This window comes from Equus przewalskii, chromosome 13 (genome assembly GCF_037783145.1).
Source record: "Equus przewalskii isolate Varuska chromosome 13, EquPr2, whole genome shotgun sequence".
In the NCBI taxonomy this organism is placed as follows: Eukaryota; Metazoa; Chordata; class Mammalia; order Perissodactyla; family Equidae; genus Equus; species Equus przewalskii.
Window position 1 is genome coordinate 62,325,111 of NC_091843.1, and position 22,739 is coordinate 62,347,849.

Here is a 22,739-nt window from a genome sequence, read left to right on the forward strand (position 1 = left end):
GCCTGGTCCTTGCACCTAACTCCAACCAGAGCAACCCACTTTTATCACTTTATTTAGTTTATTATTTGGTTTATTATTTTGGTTTGCAGAAGTAGTGCACAGCTAAAAACAAGTTTCAAACCATTAGATCCCACTGCCTCTTGATAATTTGATAGATTTTACAAAGTATCTAGAGAGAAGGAAATAAATAAATGAGTAAGAAAGGTGACACCTTGGATTTCATACCAGTTTCCTATAGCTGGGGAATTCTGAGTGTGGCCAAAAGCCCCTGGGGTTCAGGACAGTCACAGACAGAGTTTAGATATCTGCCATGCAATTGGACTCAGCATTATTTGGAGCCTGACCCTGAAATGCCCTGATTTATGTAGTCTCTTTTCTGAAAACCAAAAATATTGCTTGTTTTCAGGTTTTTAATCTACATGTTTACAGATCACTTCTATGCAGAATATATTTTTGCTGATAATAAATTTGTTTTGGGAAACAGGTCAAATCCATAAATTCTACCTGATGGAAACAGCAATTTTAGTAAGGTATTTTTTATCAGGTGTCCACAGGTGATTACCACTGCCCTAGGCTTTATGTAAGAAAATAAAAACTGAAGTCAAGAAAGGCATTAAACACAAAAGAAAACATATTTTTTAGTTCTGAGAATTTTCTCCCCGGATTGTGTTTTTCAGCTTAACTTTGTGAGTTTAATTTAGAAATACCCAGATGTATTCCACAAATACATTGCACTTACCACTCACTTAGTGACTACATTAATTACCTTATTAGGGCCCAGGTTTTCTCAAATAGTCAATCTTTTGCTGAATCATTTAGAGCACTGCAGATTACTCCCCAATGGCTTTCTCCATCCTGGTGTCCCACACGTGTCTCTTTTGGTTCTCATCTGTGCTGCATATGCAAATCCATACCAAAAAAAATGTACACATTTGCACGATGGGTCAATTGCATGACCAACGGTTCTGTGGCCTCGGAATAGCCTACGCAAGGCTGGTAACTGGAGCTTACACTTGGCTTGAAACGTTCTTCTTGGTGGAGGATCACTTGGTGAAACAGGGAATGAAAATGTCACTAATTTTTCTCTCTGACAGTCTGGTTGTTGGACTCTTGTCACACTAATCTCTAATTAGAGACTTCAGATTGGCGAGCCCCGATTCTCACTTAACACTGCAGGCGTTTCTGTGATCCCCATCCTCCCAGGTTCTTTGCTGCTTTCTCACTGTGCTAATTCAAGTGAATAAAAGCAATGCTAGTGTTAACAGGCAACCCACATTTCATGAAAAAGAGACAGCATGAAGCCAGGCCTGTTGTGATATTGACAGAGCATAGCACTTCCAATCATTGCAGATTCTGAAATGGAATGACTGCATTTGACAAAGTTGACTGAATTTATGAGCCTGCCTCTATCGGGTTCATTGCATTCTCAGTATCTGTCTCTTTCGATGCTTTGGGATTTTTAGATGAGTTTTTTGCCACCCAAGAGTAGTATTTCTTACCTCTTGTTAAAAAAATATGTCTTTAAAGGCTTCAGGGTATCAGTATGAGGTTCATGCAGAAGCATAGTGTATTATGGGTAGCCTCTAATCAGCTGACTCCCATAGTTAGCAGGTGGCTTTTAGGCTCCAATAAGAATCAATTTTTATTCTTAAAATTATATTAAATACTTAGTCATGTGTGCCCCCTCCTTCCATCGCATGGGTGGTCCCTTGGGGAAGCACTAGGTCCCTGTGAGAACTGGGTTTAGGGGAGTCTTTCCTTCCGTTAGCTGTTGGGAAGGTCAAGTGGCGACCTTCTTTGCTACATCCGACTGGAGATTTAAGACCTCTGCTGAAGGAGAGAAAAGTCTGCTTTTACCACATTCAAAGAATATAGCTTTTGTTTCAGGCAGTGATGAATATTTGGGGAAAAAAAAAAAAAAAAAGGTGGGCTAATAAGCTGTAGGAGCAAGTTTCTTTTCTCCAGTACCCGACTCAGAGTTTAATGTGGACGGCAGCACAGGAGGTGGGTAGGCGCCTGTTACCTTTACATAATCCTCGTTCACCTCCTTCAGATTCCCAGGTGCAGAAGTCACCTCACCCTCCCGGAGCTCTTCAGTCAGAAGCTTTAGACCAGTCCGCCTCAATTTGAGCTGCACATTGGAACCTCCTGGGAGCTTTAAAACATACTGATGCCTGAGTCCCGCTCCTCCAGGACTGTGATGCAGTCAGTCTGGGATATGGCCTGGGCGTTGGCAGTTTTCAAAGATCCCCAGGTGATTCTAGTGAGCAGTTGGGCTGAGAACCACTATATTCTTGTTTGTATTCTTGGTTGCGGACAGTGTAATTCATCCCACATCAATAAACATGTCTGAAACCTTTATTATAAGTGAGTCACCGTGGCGTTTGTGGAGAAAGGCCTTGGGTTGACTGAGAAAGGCAGAGGGAAGGAAGGGAATGTGAAGTTGCGTGTAGAGAAAAGGGGCAGGGCGCTCTAGCTCACACCTGGAATCATTTTCAGAGCCTGCACCAGGCTGGGAAAGACCCTATCCCTTCATCGTGGGGTCTGCCTGCAGCCTGTTTGTGCCTCTTCAGCTGCTGGTTTATCCTCCTCCAGACTGCTGGGAAGCTGAGCCTCGCCGCTAAGGAGAAAGAGCTGAGGTGAGAGACTGTAAAAGCCGCCCCAAATTCCTGGCCTCGTGGACCTCCCTGCTCTACCCGGAGGGAGCCATCAGCAGGACGGGGCGTGCTACCGGCCAGGGGCGGGAGGAGTCCCCTGCACAGGGAGGGACGTAGGCTCAGGAAAGCCTGCGCGGCCCGCAGAGAGCTGGTGCCTGTTGTCAGCTGTGCCAGGTCCTGGAAAAATCAACGTATCGTCTGCTCTTTTATTCTTTTCTTAGCATCCTATTTAAAATATTTTAAACTGCACTTAGATGACTCATCTCATTTACATGCAAATTTGAGGTATTACTAAAATTCACATTACCCTTATTTTATCCTCTTCAGTATATGCCCATCTTGGGGCCGATGGGCACTTACTGCAGGAGCAGTTGGGTCTCATTTGAATGTGCATTGTCCAAGAGGACTTTGGCCAGCCGCTGGCGAGTGCCGGTCCCACAGATAGCCAGTACAGCTTCCCAGAGAGCCACAAGCTCAGAGGCAGACTCCAGACGCGTATTGCCCGAGAGACAGCACTCTGCCTCTGGGCCGCCAGGAGTCAGCCTCTGGGGCTGTTAGCAGTGAGTGACAGTGCCCAGGGAGTCTGTGAAGAGTGACAGGCCAGGGTGAGGGCAGGAGCCTTCAGGAGCTGAGTGTGCTATTTGCCACACCTTCACGGACATACTGTGGCTCCTTACTTTTCCCACCTGCAGACAGCGGGTCCGTTTTCTTCACCCCGATCCTCAGAGCAGTGCTATTTGAAACAAGAAATTACTCAGTTACACTCCTGCGTCTGTTGGACAGGCCGGGGAAACGTTGCATAGCTTACAAAGCAAAGGTCAGATTTGACGTTTTATTCTAGTTCGTGAGCAGATCCTTTCTTCCCTGAATAGCATGTATGTTCAGCGCCTGTGGTACACAAGCTGACACCTCCTTGTCCTTCAGAAGTCCACTTCAATATCACTTCTTTTGGAAAGCCCTCTCTAACTCCCCTGAGAAGGTCGGGTGCCTACTGAGTACTTCCCCTGGAAAGCACTTCTCAGACTTCGCTGATGCTGGTGTAATTGTTCATCTTCCCTGCTCCAAAAGGTCAGAGACCATATCTGTCATGCTGGCCATTCCACCTCTGGCAGATGGAAAAATGTGTTGATGGGCGAGAGAGAGGAGAGAAAGTAATGCCAGTTTGTGGCATGAGGCAGTTGACCCTGCCAAAAGGCCTTTTGTTAGTCTTGCAGCTTCATCATGTTTCCATCATGCTTCAAAGTCTCACGCGCCTACAGCTGCACAACAGAATGTTCCACAGGCCAAGTGAGATCCATGGTAATTTACGTTCCCACAGAGCAGTCATTTTGAAGAGACTATAAAGGATTTTGAAATGTATTTACATGTAAACTGCAATCATTTTTTTTTGCAAGGTGGGGGTTTTTTTGGTGAGGAAGATTGGCCCTGAGATAACATCTGTTGCCAATCTTCCTTTTTTTTTCCTTCTCCCCAAAGCCCCAGTGCATAGTTGTATATCTTAGTTGTAAGTCCCTCTAGTTGTATGTGGGATGCCACCACAGCATGGCTTGATGAGCAGCGTATAGGTCTGTGCCCAGGATCCAAACCAGAGAATCCCAGGCCACCGAAGTGGAACACATGAACTTAACCACTATGCCACTGGGCTGGCCCCTGCAATCTTGTTTTTTTACTGTTAGATGGAAAATGAATATTAGTGAACATTTTACTTTGCAGGTGATCGCTAAGGCCCCAGTCTGGCACTTTCTGCACCATACTGTTACCTATGTGCCAGGGCAGTGTGGCACAGTACAGAGAGCACTTTGTCTTGGGTCCTGGATTCAAATCTTGGCTGCCATTTATTAGCTACGTGTGTGTTGTTGTTGTTGTTGTTAGTGCCATAGAGTCGACTAGCTGTGTGACCCTGTGTGAAATACTCATTCTGTCTGAGCCACAGTTCATCTGTAATGGGGGTTATTAATGCTTAGATGCCTGGAAAATAGGAGATGTTCACCGAATATTTTTCCCTTTCCTTCCTCCTCCATCCTTACTGGAATGGGGACATACTTTCATTTTGCCTTCTTGGTAATTAGGATGAAAAATTAACATTATTTTTAAGTATTTTGCCAAAATAAACCATGCTGAAGAGAAGAAGTGTGTTTGAGTTCTCACCTGCCATATGAGAGCCTAAAACTGATGAGTCCAGTGTTTCTCAGTGGGGAGCGCAGGGCAGTTCTGGTTGGAGAATTTTTCCTTGTCTGGGATGTACCATCCTCTGCAGTATCCTCAACACCCTCGCTGGGGCGGCAAGTGCCAAACACCACTGTGACAGCAAAACCAACCAAAGAAAAGCCCCTCAGATTTCCATTTGCCCTTGAGTAGCAGTGGAAGCATGTAGAATTCCTGAAGTCCAAGAAATTAGAGGGTAGAAATAGCATTATTATGAGTCAGGAGATCTGTCCACAGTTCCCTTCTGCCATTAGGTAGCTGAGACATCAGAAGAAGCCTTAAATGTCACACAATTTCAAAGCCTTGTGTGGGGCCCTCCTGGGTCTGCCCCCTGAGCAGCGTGCTGATGCTGCAAGCTAAAGTATTAAATCTTCTGAACCATTGGGTTTTTGCAAAGTTTAGGAAACCGGTTCATGTCTGGTGACCGTTAGCATATTTCTCAGTGTTATCCACCCAGTGCAGTTGGTCATTGATCTCCAATAAGGAAGGTTGTCATCAATTAATCTAAAGTATAGCCTAGTCCTTTCCTGAGTACTGCCTGACAGCCCCATGACCCAGTGAAAGCTGCTGAACCACCATCACGAGCAGCTTTGATCTCTTGTGCAAAATTATTGGAAATCCCAGGGAAAGTCTATCTGGAAAGAGGCACCCAGTGATGTCAGATGGAAAGGAGAGTAGTACAAAGAACCACCTTGGGTATGAACTTCCAAGGATTAAAGGGGTTTAGAGCTGCCGTAATATCAAGACTTTCGAGACTGCTACCATCGTGGCTGGGACAGGCTGGGAACAAGGTGAGCTTACCTCCACAGTTTCTGATGCAGTACTATTGGGTGCTTTTTAATTTACTTAATACACATTCACTGAACAGCTACTGTATTAATTTAGCCAACAAATATTTATTGAGTACTCACTCTGTACTAGGCATTCCCTGGGTGCTAGGGATTTGGCAGTGAACAGAAACAACAAAACTCCTGTCTCGTGAGCTTATATTCTAATGGGGCGAGACTTAGCCAGACAGTATGTGTCGAACTAAAAACAAAGAGATGACTAAAAGACTCCTTGCTGTCAGAGAACTTACAGCCTAGGAATAATGCAATACGTTTTATTGTTGTTGGTATTTTAAGCAGTGCTTACTTTTTTCAGGGAAACTTTCTCCATTTAAAAAAAAATTGATTTTAAGTAGTTTATTATCTTGTGTGATTTTAGAAACATGTCCTTTTGTATGACATAAGTCAAAGAGGAAATAAGAATATAAATATTAATATAAATGGTTTCTTAAGCAAATTTTATCAGAAATCATATTTTTGGAACAATAGGTATCATTGGGGAGATAATTCAGGCCCAGGCTTACACTTATCTGGAACTTTCTGGGGAAAGTATTGATAATGAGGTGAAGAAAGAGTGCGATGGTGTAGATGAACTGAATCTCGGAAACTCTGAAGGTTCTCTCCTCGCCCTTCTGTGGCAGCAGCAGCAATAGAGTGAAACTATCGTGTGATTTTCCTCAATTAGCATAGCAGTTTTGCCTCACGTTTTCGAAAAGCGCTAATAGATGTTAACTCAAAATAGATTAAAATACCAGACAAATTGCTACTACCTTAAAAAGAGTTATAATAATTTTGAAAATGTAAATTATGGTTATGAAGTCTTTGAAGAGAACTATAAAATCCAATCTTTATTTTATTTTTAAAAAAAAAACCTGCAGTACATGCTTTTTTCCCTTTAATCACAGTAATTTCTTCAAATGACACTGCTACATGTTTCTTTAGGAAGATACATTACATTTTTCAAATCTCATGGGTAATATAGGAGTTGCCATTGATAGTTTTCAGCAAGAGGAAAAGAAATCGAATACAGAAACTAGGGATCATGGGGAAATTTAAAAAAAAATCATCTTTATGTTCTCTTTTTATATTACGTACTTTTTATGCATTGGAACATAGAATGGTGCTTTTCATTCTAGAGAGTGGAGTTGTGCATGGCAAAATGTCTGCAGAAATGTGTGTGTGGGCATAAGGGTTTAAAATGATTTGGACCCTCCTGGTGTCTTACATTCAACTCTTTCTCTAAGGCTCCAAAGTGCTTATGGAGTCTATACAAAGAGGTGAGCATGATTTGTACTTAATGAAAATAATTTTAGTGTAAAATTTGTCACACTACATCCCCAGGAGACATTATAAGTAAAAGATAGAACCTTCCTGGTGGGAGCACATGTATTTCCCCTAAATAACTTCTACCCAACAAAGCTCTAAAATAGAATATTTGCATTTCCCCACTACTTTGTTTTGTAGAATTTACAGAGCTTATTTAGCAAAAAGATTTCTTAGAAGACACATTACAACCACAGAGGGTTACTGGTACCATTTTTCATACAGCAATGTCAAATTACTATCTATTCTTGCCCAGTACCTGTGAAAGCCAGAGACCTAACACAGTCTATGTTCTCAACTACAGGTATACCTTCCTTTATGCAACAGAAATAGGTAAATTGAATTTTGGTAAATCAAAGGATATATAAAACACATAAGGAGAACTGACAAAAAAAACCCTACCATGAAAGTCTTTACTAAAGTGTACAATTATCCTCTAATTTATTTACTCCATAAATACATAGCTTCATGTATCAAGTTTGCTTAAGGTGAATTGTCTCTCTCCTCCTGCAAAACTGTTATCACATAAACATGTTTTCTGTTTTTAAAAATTGGACCTCCAAAACCAATTGCCTGTCAACCTTACATATAAAATTTTGCACAGGCCTGTGTATAGATTGTAAAAGATGTACCATAGAAGACAGTCCCCATCTTTGTGGTGGGTTTAAATGTTTTCTCTTCTCCATCCTCTTTTCATCTATTTTCAGTTAGTTACTCCTTGAATGCTACATGGCTTGGACCGCGTTTACTTCCTTTACAATGCAATACAGATTTTCCGAGGGTCCTCTGTGACAAATGACTTCGCCTGTCCCTTAGGGAGACCTGCATCCTTCCGGGTGTGTTTATGGCGGGAGGGAGGAAGGTAACCTGACTGCAGCATGAGGAGCATCAGACAAAGAAAAGGGCAGATTTCCTGAGAATGGATATTTCAACCCAGACTGTGTTATTAGGGAAAGTTCTTAAGTCTCCTCCAGAGAGCATTAAGATGGAATAGATTCTTCTTGTATGTGAAATGTATTTTAAAGGTTACTTCTTGCCCTTTGATTATTTTATTTTCAGCATTATAACTAATGTTATCAAGGTTTATTTCTGAAATATCTCAGAAGTGGAACGATATTCAGCATCACTCTGGAGAATTGGTCACCCTAACATATCGTTAATTAATAACCATTTATTGAGTGCCCGCTGTGGTAACAAGAGCTACCATTTGGGGACCTCTTTTAGTCAGTCACAGTGTTCAACATATTATTACATTTAATCCTTTAACAATCCTGTGGCATAAGTACTTTTATCCTGTTTTTACTGTTGAGGAACCAAATCTTAAAGAAGTAAAGTGAAACCAGGATTCAGACCTGTTTCTGGTTGACTCTGAAGTCCATGTATGAACCACAGTTGTGGTATTTCTTCTCTGCTGTGTGTACAGCTTGATAGCCTTAAAGAAAAAAGGCAGTCTCGGGTCCCCAGGGCCTTTTGTTCAGGTGGAAGAGATGGGCAAATAAAGAGATGATTGCAATGCAGTGTGAGAGTGCTTAAATAAAGGATGAGCCTTGCAGCGTGCCCACCATGGGTGCACAGGGAAGGGGTACCTCACCCAACCTCATGGGGAGTAGACTTGCTTGGGGAAGGCTTCCTGAAGGAGAGAAGTCCTGAGCTGAATATGAGTTGCTTAGGAAATTCTTGGTCTTTGTGATTAGTGTCTGGCTTTGCCTTGCTCTTGGGTTTCTATTTTTTATTTGTAGTTTGTTATTGTTTTATCATTCATTCACTAATAACTAAGCCTGGCTCATGGATACAAAAATGATCATGGCTCTGTGGACCTTATATTGGAGCAGAGGAAATAGACATTAAAGCAATTATAAACTGACTTTATAATGTAAGTACTGTGAAGGCAAAGTAGGCAATGTTGGAAGAATGAATAACCTTGCCTAACTTGGGGAGGGAAGCAGGGATAGGGCAGTGACCAAACTTCCCTGGGGAAATGACGTTGAAGCTGAGGACTCAAGAATGAGTAGAAAGTAAGCATGAGAAGGGAATTTTAAGGGGGAAATGGATTAAAAAGCATTCCAGGTAAAGAGAACAGTATGTGCAAAGACACTGAGGCCAGAAGGAAGTTGGACAGCTTAACAGTCTGAAATCAGGTCAGGTGACTAGATAGTTTCAAAAATACACTAGAGAGACAGGCAGGGCTAGATCATGCAGGCCTTCTGAGTGTAGTGTTAGAAGCTGCTTCAATTCAAGCAAGGCCTAGACCATAAATTTAAATTAAAAAAATGAAAAATTATATTGCTTAAAAATCCTCTTACAACCATCAGTTCATATTCTCAACTCTAATTTGTATGTCAGTTTTGCTTTTTTACTCATAATTATTTTCTTCTTGTTTTTGAAAACGAAATTTTATACATCATATGTATATCACAGAAAGAATTAACTGCATGGCTTGGTTAAATTTGGAATGAAAGTTGATTTAAACACAAGCAAGTCTCGAGTAGAGAGATATTCTGACAAAGATTAAGAATAATCAACACAATGTTGAAATATCAACTCTGAACTTTTAAAAAAAGATTATATATAACATAGTTTTCCAAATCACCCAGAAAACACCATGTTATTTCAGCAAAGTGCATAGGACTGAATGTCACGATCATTGTATTCCTAAGCAGACTCTCAAAGCAAACAGCAAGGATTTGATGTTGTTTTAGGTTTTTCCTGGTGGTCCTGATCGGTTTCAATAATGGACAGACATGGAGTGCGAGCACAAAAGTGTGTATCACCAGCACCTTCTTTCAGACCAGCTTACTCAGTATTAATGAAATATTGATGTATTTGAAAATGCCCAAGCGTTCAATAAAGATTTTAAATAAAGCTACCTAAAAGTTGTGGTTCTTAGGTTAATCATTTATTTATCTAAAGGATGAAGGAAGCTGTCTACTTCTGTGATATGAACTGCAATCAGCTTAAAAATAATTGACAAATTAATCCCTTCACAGCACAGCAATTGTAAAGGTGTTAGTTTTAATTAGGCCTGTCTGATTGCCTTGTCTAATCAAGAATCAAGGTGGTATCTTTGATGGTTAAGGTCTATTGGGGCCATCCCTGACCTGCCAGCCATGTATGTTTTAATTATTGATTCCTCACATTTCAGCCCTTTTCACAAAGGGACTTGAAGTTTGCAATACCTTAACATTTAAAGGGAAGAAAAATAAATATTTTCCCCAACACTTCTATCTAGAAGGCTGTGTATCCTCTCCACTAATCTACATTTTCGTCCTAAGAAAGCTGCCAGGTTGATGACGAAGTCAAATGCACTTGAAAATGCCATCTTACTGCTGCCTTACCTCCCAAGCACTAGATTTTCACTGGACGTTGTTAAGATCTTGACAAGTCACAGTCATTTATGCTTCTAGAAAACACATTTGATTTCTTGATGTCCTATGTCTTTTTGAAAATGTCTAAGGGCAAATGTAGTACTTAGGAAATCAGGGCGGTCAGACCAAAGGGGACACATACCTTTTCACAAAACACTTTCTCATGCTGCTGGAAGGCATGAGGCAAGGGTTCCTAGTGCCAGGAGAAGCAAGCTGGTGTGCGTGAGCGGCTGGTGGTTTCGGTGGTCCCTGTGTGTGACGGCGGCTCTTCTCTGGTTGCAGGTCAATGAAGTGACGGTGGAACAGCTGGTGCAGCAGTACCCACACATCACCTTCAGCACCGTCCTGCAGGACTGCAAGAGGACCTTGGAGAGAGCCTATCAGATGGGCTGGACTCCCAACATGTCTGCCGCCTCCTCCTAACACTCCCGCCCCCGCCTATGTCCGCTGGGATCGCTCAGCAGGGCAGAGGGGAATTGTAGATTTGGGGTGGGTGATCTCTTGGAAAGGTTTTAACTGTCATATGTCTACGTGTGTACCCAGGTGTGTATATTTGTGTCTCGTTTGCATTCAGCATAGCATAAGCGCAATTACTATTTGTTCCTAGGTGAGCTGAGTTTTTCCTTAAAAATTAAAGATTTTGAAAGCCACAAACCTTTTAGTTTTTAAATTCAAAGGCTTATTTCTCTCAAAGAAATATTTTTTTTTACTATACAATCAAAAAAATTGGGTCTCTTGTTTTGAGCTTCTAATTACTGCCACTTTGAGATGCCCAAAATTGAAGGCAGCTGCCTTCTTTTCTCATTGGATGGAATTGTGCGCTCTACTGATGACCAGAACAGAAGTGATGTTGCACTAGTTAGAAGCCTGGAAACCAGTACTTTTCAAAAATTGAAGCACATACGCACATATAGGTTCTCGCATTCTGTCGTATACACGCACATGTGCATGTGCACTTACACACACACAAGGGCAGTCTCTTTCCAGATCATTTTCTGATAAGTGGCCTTCCTCCAGGCCACTGAGGGAGCATGTCATCCGCTGTGACTCTACCTGGCTCATTGTATCCACAGGTGGCCAACTTGCTATGTGGTGGGTAACTTAGGGACTAGAGAGAAAAAAGCCTTTTGTGAAGTTTTTATATAGAGGCAACAATCGGGACTCCCCTGGCCAGCTCACAAAAGTTAATTATTCATTATTCTACAAATGCAGTCTGTTGAGTACTAAATGTTTTTGTTGAGTTTTACGTTAACATTGTGTTGTCTTTTTTTTTCATGGATAGTAACTGGTCCAGATATATTTTAATGATATTTGGAGCTAATCTTAGCATTATCCACTTTAAAGCCACCAATTGTAATTAAGAGTGTGCAGTTATTTAAAAAAAATCCTACAGATCATTCAATTATTTTTGTTAATTTTGGTAATTATGAAAGTATATTTCTGAGATTGGGGGTAGTCACATTAATAGAAGATTAATGAATGAGATGTAAGTAGACAATCTTTCGATCGATTTCTTTTCTTTTTTCTTTTGCTTTGGGCTTTAGAAGAGGCTTTTTGGATATATGCACGTTTTCATTTTTTGAATAGTTCTTATGCTACTGCAAAGATCTGTTGTTGGTTGATGTATAAGTTAAGAAGAAAAATTAGAAAATCTTTTTATTAAGATTCTGTTTACTCTTGTCAGAAATAAACATTTCTTTTGTTTAATTAAAGATTGCTAGCTTTCAGTTAAGACAGTATCTATCAGTAAATGAATATATGTTTTGATTTCACACATCTTTGCAATGAATTCATAGTAGGGACTCAGGCTCAAATAACCTTTCCTGTGTCTAGATGTATAATCAAGATGGCAGGGAGCCTTTTTAAGCTAAAGAGTGATTATCTTTCATCGCAGAGCTAGATATAAACCCTGACTTGTGAGTTTGGTATTTATTCTTCCCCAATGTGGACATAACTGTTTTTTGGTCTTTAACAGATATACTAAGGTTGGAGTTTCACTTTCTGTAAGTCCCAATATTGCTAAAATTACTAGCTGTAAGAAATGAAAAATAGCTTTACAATTCAAATGCCATTCACTTATTTATAATGACTCCTTTTTTTTGTAAACAACTGTTTCCTTTGATTATGTCAACATGTTTCTGATGTGGCATTTTTTTGCTTTTAATCCCAATCAGTTAGGAAAATCTAGTCAGTAAGCACCAAGGGTATTTTTTCCATCAGTAAATGGGTTACTAATTTAATGGGAAGGGAATAAAATTTGTGTCAGAAAAAAAGCTGTTTACTATTAATAAATTGTAGTTTTTCTTATACATCAAACTGTATCGTTTTCATATTCATTTCCCCAACACTGAAAAATATCTTAATTCATAATGTTTTAACTGTTTTTAATCCAAAACTAATTTATAAGACAGGTATATATAGTAATAGTAGCTTGAGTAAATAAGCAAAAGTTTAATTTTTATATATGTTACACTATATTTTAAATAGTTAAAAAAGACAAAAGAAGGGAGAGCCATCAATGAGATAGATGGTGCCATTTCAGTTCAAAGTTGTAATAATCTTTGGAGTGTTACAGTTTGATTGTCAGATGGTTTCAGAAGTGTATAATTGATTTGTTTTTAACGTTGCGTTGTTTGGATCTAAAGTACAGCACTGTAACATGCTTTAGCTTGGGGGTTGGGGGCTTGCACTTATCCTTTAGGATGTTCATTAATCCAGAAAGCCTGATGCAACATAACCTGGAAAACTGCTTTGGTATATTTGTAGAAATCTGTGGAAATATCATGTCCAGCCTCAAAGCATTAATCTCAAAAAACAGCCAGCAAAAGCATCACCTTGAGTGATCCTGTGATGGTTGAAAGTGTGTTCTCATTAGATGCTTTGAAATGAGGCTTCCAGTGATTTTTCTGGGCAATATAGACTTTCTTTTTTTGCTTAGAGTGTCATAAATATATGTGAACACGTTTAATGCAGGGCTTTTTATCCTCTCCAAAATGTCAACAGTATTTTCAGAATAAAGATTATGAAATATATTGCTGTAGTGGAAAATTCTGGTCCTTTGTCTTTAATGTCTTTTTGAGTGGATAAAGGAAATTCACCCGGTTTGTAGTTTCTATATTTCCGTGAGTCTTTTGACCTTGCAATGGGTTGCAATAAAAGAGAAACAAAACACTGTGTCTTTTGTTTTATTTTAGAGACAACAAACGGCCTTCCTGGTGCTGGTCGGGTGTGTTGCGGCGCAGTGGCCCATGTCCTTGTGTGTTTCACTGCAGACTTTATGTAGGTTTAACTAACCCAGAATAATAAATAAGACTGGGTTTAGGAGGTTCTAGTTTGACCGGTAATTAATGAGATAAGATTAAAACCTCAGGGGTTAAACAAGTAGTTTGTTTAAAATCCCATTCCCTAAACACTCATTCATTTGCTTTGCCATTTATTCAGTTTTTCAAAAGTAAATCAATATTGAGTAAAAAATATGTGCCAGGCAGTGAGCATTTAAAAATAAATGAAACTCATCCCCATCCTCAGGTTGCTCATAGTCTAGCAAGTAGACGTTCTTGAACATTAGCAATAGCAGTGGAGCACAATAGACATAATATGGGCATAGTCAGAGGGAGCACACACAGGACAGAGTGGTGGGTTTGGAAAGGAAGAGCTTCACAGGGAAGGAGCTTTTAATGAGGGTCTAAGGAGTCACAGGAGTTTACCAAAGTTACTGTGGGGAAGGAAGGGAGGGCAACCTGGAAAACGGAAAATATGTGCAAAGGCATGAGGGAATGAGACAGCAAGACACGTCCAGGGCGTTTGAGGTAACTAAGTAAAGTAGAAGAATATGTTCTGTAGGGACAAAGGGTAGAAAAAGGTTCTAGGAGTAAAACGGGCTAATCATAAACTTTTCATGGCCTATTGAAGAGATTGGACATGTAGAAAAAAATCAGATCCACTAGAAAAGTCTTACCCTAAATTCTTTCAACAAGTAGAAATTTAAATACAGGACTTGTATTTCTGGCAATATGGTAGAATGAAGATCCTGAAAGATTTTCTATGTAACATCTAAAAATTTTTATTAAAATATTTTAAAATCCTTTTAAATGACCGGATGTGCCTGCAAATAAGCAAAAGAAACCTCTTGTGGCCAGGAATAGGGTGCAAACATCAATCTAGAGCAGGGGTCAGCAAACTACAGGCCAAATATGGCCAGATGCATATTTTTGTAAATAAAGTTTTATTGGAACACAACCACACACATTTGTTTATATGTTCTCTACGGCTGCAGTCATGCTACAACAGCAGAGACGAATGGTTTGACAGAGGCCGTGTAGTCCATAAAGTCATGAATATTTACTATCTGGTCCTTTACAGAAAAAGTTTATTGATCCCTGGTCTAGAGGAGTGGGTCTCAAAGTGTGGTCCCCAGACCAATCACATTAGTATCACCTGGGAATTTGTTATAAATACAAATTCTTGGGCCTCACCTCAGACCTACTAAATCAGAAACTCAAGGAATAAGGCCCAGCTATCTGTGTTTTAGAAAATCTGGGTGATTCTGTTACATGCTGAACTTTTACTTCTAGAGAGAGAAGCTTGGAAACTACCAGAATATGGGACACTATACTGATCATGATAGCCTAGAGAATGTGTACAGAACTTTGGGCCACTGAGTTAATGTGGAGTCAAATCAGAGTCATTCTCACATAAAACCAGGATCCCTAAAAGGCAATACGCTTTTATAAATAGTGAACTAAAATAAAACAAAAATTGAAGAGGCAAACAGTAAGGAAAATTACCATTTTTTACCTTGGCTATTCATGAGTTGTTGTTTTTTTTAAAGGTTCTTTTGAAAAAATTAATAGTCACTGGCTACCATTCCCATGGGTTTATTACCTGAATCTATACTATTTTTATAGTTTGTCTTGCTTATAACTGTATTTTTAAAAGGATTCATTTCAGAAGTGTTCATTGCCTGACAAAAGCAGACAAAAATCATCCCTGGAGAAAAGTACCCTCAATTCAGGCCGGTCCGGTGGTGCAGCGGTTAAGTGCACATGTTCTGCTTCAGCGGCCCAGGGTTCACTGATTCGGATCCCAGGCGCGAACATGGCACCACATGACAAGCCATGCTGTAGTAGATGTCCCATATATAAAGTAGAGCAAGATGGGCACAGATGTTAGCTCAGGGCCAGTCTTCCTCAGCAAAAAGAGGAGGATTGGCAGCAGTCAGCTCAGGGCTAATCTTCCTCAAAGAAAACAGAAAGAAACCCCAGAAATAGAGTGCCAGCAAATACAAACTCACAATCTAAAAGCAAGGAGAACAACAGGAAATAAGCCAGCATTAGTGCAAGTCAACAGAAAAAACAAACGAGAGACCCACATCCTCACAGGCTTCAGTGTTAAATTTTCAGATGCATAATACAAAGTAAACGTTAGTACTCAAAAATATAAAAAAGTTATTTGAAACATGTATAAGAAAAAAAGAAACCAGTAAAAATGAACAGATAATTTTTTATTTGAGAAAGATTAGCCTTGAGCTAACATCTGCTGCCAGTCCTCCTCTCTTTGTTTTTTGCTGAGGAAGACTGGCCCTGAGCTAACATCCCTGCCTATCTTCCTCTACTTTATATGTGGGACACCTGCCACAGCATGGCTTGATAAGCAGTGCACAGGTCCATGCCTGGGATCCGAACCAGCAAACCCCAAGCTGCTGAAGTGGAGCAAGTGAACTCAACTGCTGTGCCACTGGGCTGGCCCCAACAGGTAGATTTTTAAAAGAATTAAATAGAATTTTTAGAAGTGAAAACTATAATAATCGAACATTAAAATGAAAGGCTTGAGTAGTACAGGAGATTCAGCTAAAGGGAGAACTCATAAACTGAAAGGTAGATCTTAGTAAAGTAAAAGGGAAAATCCTGGCCTTTTCTTTTGTATGGATAATTTCCTGTGGAAGATTGAGAGGTTAAGACCTGTGGGACTTTGTATGAGGCTTTCCAACGTATCTATCTAATCCAGCAGAAGCAAAAATAGAGTAGGGAAAAGACAATGTTTAAATATGATAATGGAGATAATGGAGTTTCCGTTTGTGGAGAAGAAAAAAAGTCTTTGGAGGAGAATATCAAAGGCTCAGTTTGGGATGTGTTCATTTTGAAGATGCTCATTAGACATCCAGGCGAGCGTGGGGAAGCATGCAGCGGGATAAGGAGTTCAGTTCGGAGGAGAGGTACATGGATGGTATACGGATGGTGTTTAAAGCCATGAGCCTGAAATCATCATCGTTGGTCATCATCCATTAGTTTAGATAAAAAGAGAAGTCTGAGGACTGTGTCTGGGCGCCCCAACATTCAGAAGGCAGGGAGAGGAAGGAAACTCTTTAGAGGAGGCTGAGATGGAATACCCTGGGAGGTAGGAGGAAAACCAGGGGTGTGTTCTGTTCTAGAGTCAAGCGAAAACAAGCAAAATTAAATAAGCTGTTATTTAGGGATACAAGTGTATTTATAAAAAGAGAAAAAGGAAAAGGTAACAATTGCCGAATTTCAGAGCGGTGGTTACCTTTGGGTGGACAGCTGGTGGGCTGGGATTGTAGAACCACACGGAGGGCTCCAGCTGGATCTGTAGGTTTGGCGTCATAAGTCGAAGAGTGGCTTCACCAGTATTTTATTAAGATGCTTCATAACATATGCATATGTAACAAATTATTTCGTATCAAATATTTTATTAAATTTTAAAAGAAAAAAGTTTTATACCTTGTTTAAATTGATTAATGATCAGGAATTGTCAGACCTAGATGCAAAGTTCCCTACCCATTTGGTAGTGGAGGTTAGCTCTGTGTGAAGCAGAGTTTACACAGTCCCATGTCTACGCAGGTGGCAGGGGTGAGAGAACTCTCCAGCTCACTCTCCTCTCCTGTGCTGGGAACATAGTGTTACCTAAATGCCTGGTTTCTATCCGAGCATCATTGGAATTCCAAGCAGAACAACTGTCCTTGTGGTGCTGAGACAGCTGTGAGAATCCTTGTAGCTTATCTGTCATGTCATTACCACAGGAATCAAAGGACCACTATACTGTTTTGTAAAGCTGTGGGGGGCCCTTTCATTATCGCTTCATTTTTAATTACACAGATAAATTTGGTATCAAAACCTTTGAGTAATACAGAGACTTTTCTGATAATGTGATAATCTGTAGTTGAAAGAACAGTCAGTTAGGGTCATGTCTGTCCATTTCATTATATGAACAAACCACAATTTATTTACCCATATTACCATTGGTGGATTTAGGTTTCCTGTTTTGAGCATTGTGCTTAGTAAAATTAATCCCAGTTTGTTGTGATATTTAGTAGATACAAATACAGCATTATAGCTTCCTCAGTCCTTGGAATGCCACCATCTCCAGGAAATAAACTTCAGAAAACTGAAATCATCCCTAAGAAATAACCCTAAAGAGCATCCCTTCTCCTATGATTCTGCTTGGCTAATCAAACTAAGTATGGATGCCATCAGCCCAAGAAAGAGAAACATCCAAAGGGCAAACATTTGTTTCAGCTCTTTTCTTCACCACATGACGGGTGGATGTTTCTTGCACTTTTCCACAGTTTGCCATCACTTGAGAGATCTGAAGATGAGAGGCATCAACGTTGAGTGGCCTGAGGACACATGGCTAGACCACACTGATGGGCACTCCCTCAGTTCCTCGCTCTAGTCTGAAATCCTCCAATGGTGTGGCTGTATGTGTGCGTGTGTGTGTGTGTGTGTGTGTGTGTGTGTGAGTGAGCACATGTGCATGTGCACTCAGGTGCCCACATGCACTATCTAATCATAAATGATGCCTACTGAAAGCAGTCTATTGAGTTTTTTTGTTCTTTCTTCCTTAGAGTTCTTTAGTGATTAACATAATAGAAAATGAAAAAGTAGCAACTTAAGAAGGGCTTTTTAAAAAGAGGTTTTATAGTGGTTAAGTTTGTATGTTTCACTTCAGCAGCCCAGGTTCGGATCCCCGGTGTGGACCCACGCACCACTTGTCAAGCCATGCTGTGGCAGACATCCCACATATAAAGTAGAGAAAGATGGGCATGGATGTTAGTTCAGGGCCAGTCTTCCTCAGCAAAAAGAGGAGGGTTGATGGCAGATGTTAGCTCAGGGCTAATCTTCCCAAAAAAAAAGGTTTTATAAAAAAAAGTAGATGCTGCTTTAATGGGCCTGGGTGGCTACTGACAAGCGTGATTTTTATAAATAATGCCAAAATGAATGGAGAAAGCTCAGCCAGGTTGGTTTTGTTAACAGAAACAATTCTACTGTATTTTAAGCAGCATCTTGCAATTGAGTCACTTATTGGCTTAAGTGAAAAAAAAGACAGCTTAGTAATTGGATTTAAATGAAGCTTTTATCAGTGTTTCTTCAATTCCAAACCAAAGGTTGGATTACCATACAGGGTTCATGGATGTAGAGAGGCAGACACTGGGAAGCACACTCATAGATAAATAATTGGGCTTAATGTGAAAATCAAGATACTGGCACCCCTCATTATTGAATAACTTAGATGACTGAATTTGCTCAAACGTATGCTAATAGATATTCAGTCCACTTCCTTACTCTTTCCCTGTGGCTGCTATTAAACGTTACTGCCCCTGTTTCTTCCTAGCTCTACTTCCTTCTTGTAATTAACCAAAGAGTCTAAGAAAATTAGTGATCAGAATCTTCATGCCTCCAAGGATTAATGATACATCTAAAAGTGATCCCCAAGCTTGGTATGTGGGGCGAGGAGATGGAGGTTACAGGGAGAAAATGAATTACATAAGGCACTCAATGTTTTAAATTTTAAAACATTTTGTTGTGAATATAACAGAGAAAAGCATGTAACACATATATGCACAGATGTAATATGGTTCCAAAGCAAGCACCACTTGCGTCAAGAAACAGCATCACTGGCACCCTAGAAGCCCCCACCCCAAAAACCCCTCCCGGGCCCAGGCAGCTCCATCTCTCCAGATGTTACCACTCTCCGGGTGTCTATGGAAGTCATTTTCTCGCTTTTATTTTTGTTTTACCACCTTTATGCATCCTTGAAACTGTGGTTTGATTTTGCCTGGTTTTGAACTTTATATAATGAATCATACTATGTGTATTGTTTTGTGACTTTCTTTTTTCACTTGGTAGTGTTTGGCAGATCCATCCATTTTCTTGTGTATAATTCTAGTTTATACAGTTGTTGCTCCATAATGTTTTGTTGTATGGATATGCCGCTATTTATCCACTCTAGTATTGAAAAGCGTTTAGTTTTTTTCCAATATGGGACAATTACGAATCCTGCTGCCAAAAATAATCTTGTACACGTGTCATAGTACACTCAAGTACACATCTCCGGGCTGCATACCTAGGAGAGAGCATGCTAGTATTTGCACACCTTCAATTTTATTAGTGATGCCACATCATTTTCCAAAAGAGTTGAACCAGTTCACATCTTAACCAGCAGAGTATGTAGGTTCTTATTGATCACCTATTTGCTTCTGATTGCAATGTAGAAGTATCTTATGGATTTAGTCTGCATGCTCCAGAATATTAGAAAAGCTGGGTGCCTTTTCATACAGTTACTGGCCACTTAGGAAATAATGATCATAAAAACCTTTAAACCAACATTTGTCTTCCCATTTCAGAGAAAAGAAAGAACATAGACATGAAAGGGCGAAAGATTGCCACAGTTTCACTGTGGATTATAGCTGTTGGGGCAAAAGCTATGCAAAGAAGGCAAGAAAGGTGAGGGACTCTCTTAGAGGTTTATAGATTAAAAAGAAAAAGCTTTCTTCCCCTTCACTTTCCTGTGTCTTTATTACATCTTGATATGTATGAAAAGAGGCCATTAGCTTGGATTTAAATGAAGTGCAGGGATCCGAGCAGTGCCTAAATGCAAGATTTTATGGTTACTATGATGACATAATTAAATTAAATATCATGTAAACAATGAAATAAGAATGAGAAAAAGAGAGTTGTCACTCCTCTGCTGTGAAAACAAAGTTGAATGGGAAATCCAGATGAGAGTCACAAAAAAATCTTTCAAATTAGTTATAGGACATACAAGATGTAGAATGTGGAAAAAATGACAAAAACCCAGAAGGATTTTGTATTTAGATTGCTTCAAAAATGAATTTAATTCCTACTCCTTTCTAAAGAAATTGAAACTAGAAATCATAGATGATATGTTATGGAGATGGCTTATACAAGAATGGCAATGTAGAACACAAATCGAAGAAAAAAGGCTTTGGCTACACATGAAAATGGATGCATATATATTATGCATATATGTTTTATATTAAAAATAAAATATTGAAAGTAATTGTGTACTTGTATATTTTTAAATGATTTTTAATAAACTTTTCAATTAAGCAGTCAACTAGCTGTCCTGACAGTGCTGATAAAAGGGCTTTTACTGTACCTGCTTAGACCAGAAGAGATACCCAACTGATGGGAAATAATGTTTTAAAAAGGAGCATTTTTTTCAATTGAGGTATAATTTACTACAATAAAATACACTTATGTTAAGTACAGTTCTCTGCATTTTGCCAAATGTGTAGACTTTTGTAACAAATACCCCAAACTATACAATATATACAGAACAAGATATACAGTGTATGTGTGTATGTGTATACGTGTGTGTGAGTGTATATACACCACCCAGAAATTTCTCCAATCCCCTCACCCCATCACAACAACCACTCTTCTGATTTCTATCACATTCCATTTTTGCGTGTTATTGAACATCTTATAAATGGAATCATGCAGTTTGTATTCTTCGTGTCTAATATCTTTCTCTCATGTGATTGTTTTTGAGATTCATCCATGCTGTTGTGTGTATCAACAGTTGCTGAGTAGTAGTCCATTGTATGAATTCCCCACAATTTATTTATCCATTCTTCTGACATTTGAGTTGTTATGAGTTTTTGACTGTTATAAGTAAAGCTATAAATAGTTCTGAACAACTCTTTTTGTGGAATATATTCCTAGGAGAGGAATTGCTTGGGTGACTACCTAGAAGTGGAATTTCTGAGTCATAGGATATGTATATAAACAGAGACCTTAAAATAAGCTGTCAAACTGTTTTCTAAAGTGGTTATACCACTTTCCACTACTACCAGGACCAATGAATGAAAGTTCCAATTACTCCACATCCTCACCAACATTTGATGATGTCAGTCTTTTAAATTTACTCATTTTAAGGGCCCATTAGAACTTTAATTCAGATTTTATTTCAATGGCTAGATAAATTTGAGGATAATTGACAGCAATATTGAGTCTTCTAGTCCATAAACAAGGTCTATTTCTCTATTAATTAAATTCTTTAATTATTCTCTACAATGTTTTATAGCTTTCGGAGGTTTTGTACTGCTTTTATTAAATTTATTCCTATGTATTTTATGTACTTTGATCTACTATAAATGGAAATTAAATGTTTTCCTTTTTAAATTGTTTGCTACTAGTATATAGAAGTGCAATTTATTTTTATATATTGCCTTTTTATCCAGCAACCTTGCTAAATTCACTTATTAGTTCTTAGTAGCTGTTTTATAGTTTTCTAGGACTTTTTTAATCCAAAAATGTCTGCAATAATAAGGATAATGCTCATTTCTTTCCAATCTTTATGCTTTTTATTTCTTTTACTTGATTTATTGCATTGGCTTATGACCTCCTGTACAGTATTGAATAGACATGGTGAGGGCTGACCTCCTTGTTCCTGATCTTAGGGGGAAAGCATTTAATCTTTCACAATTAAGTATGACCTTTGCTATAGGGGTTTGTAGATGCCCATCATAAGATTGAAAAGATTCATTTCTATTTTTAGTTTGCTGAGAGTTTTTATTACAAATTGGTGTTGAATGTTGTCAAACGTTTTTCTTAGCATTTTCATATCTACCCTCATAATTACCATTTCTGGTAGTCTTCATTACTTCATATTCATTAAATTCTTCTAATGTCATTTTTCTTCATCCTAAGGAACTTTTTAGTATTTCTTGAAATTGATTGATAAGATCATATAGATTCTCTCATTTATTTACTTCTGTTATACTATGACCTCATAATATTCCTCTGTTTTCTGAATGACTATGTAAAGTTGATATTATTATTTCTTAAATGGTTAAGAGAGTTACCCAGTGAAATCACAGGGCCTGGAAGGTCTCTGTAGGAAGGTTTTCTATTTTTTGTTTTTTTCTTGTATCAGGACAACAAAAGGGAATTTTTTTCATTGCATATGATTACAGAATATATTGGCATAAAGTTGTTCATAATTCTTTGTTACCTTTTTAATGTTTGTAGGATCTATAATAATACCTCTTTTCCATCCTGCTATTAGTGATTTGTGTTTTCTCTCTAACAAAACAGATT

General features: G+C 39.0%; 1 protein-coding gene across 1 annotated transcript in view; it reads left to right on the forward strand.

Moving 5' to 3' along the window:
* The window catches only part of FBXL17 (F-box and leucine rich repeat protein 17), a 464,109-nt gene extending 450,563 nt beyond the window's left edge, over positions 1 to 13,546 (forward strand). The window contains exon 9 of the mRNA XM_008506642.2: positions 10,660 to 13,546. Coding sequence (XP_008504864.2) covers positions 10,660 to 10,800 — 141 coding nt within the window. The 3' untranslated portion in view covers positions 10,801 to 13,546. The remainder of the gene's footprint in view (positions 1 to 10,659) is intronic.
* The last annotated feature ends 9,193 nt before the right edge of the window (positions 13,547 to 22,739 follow it).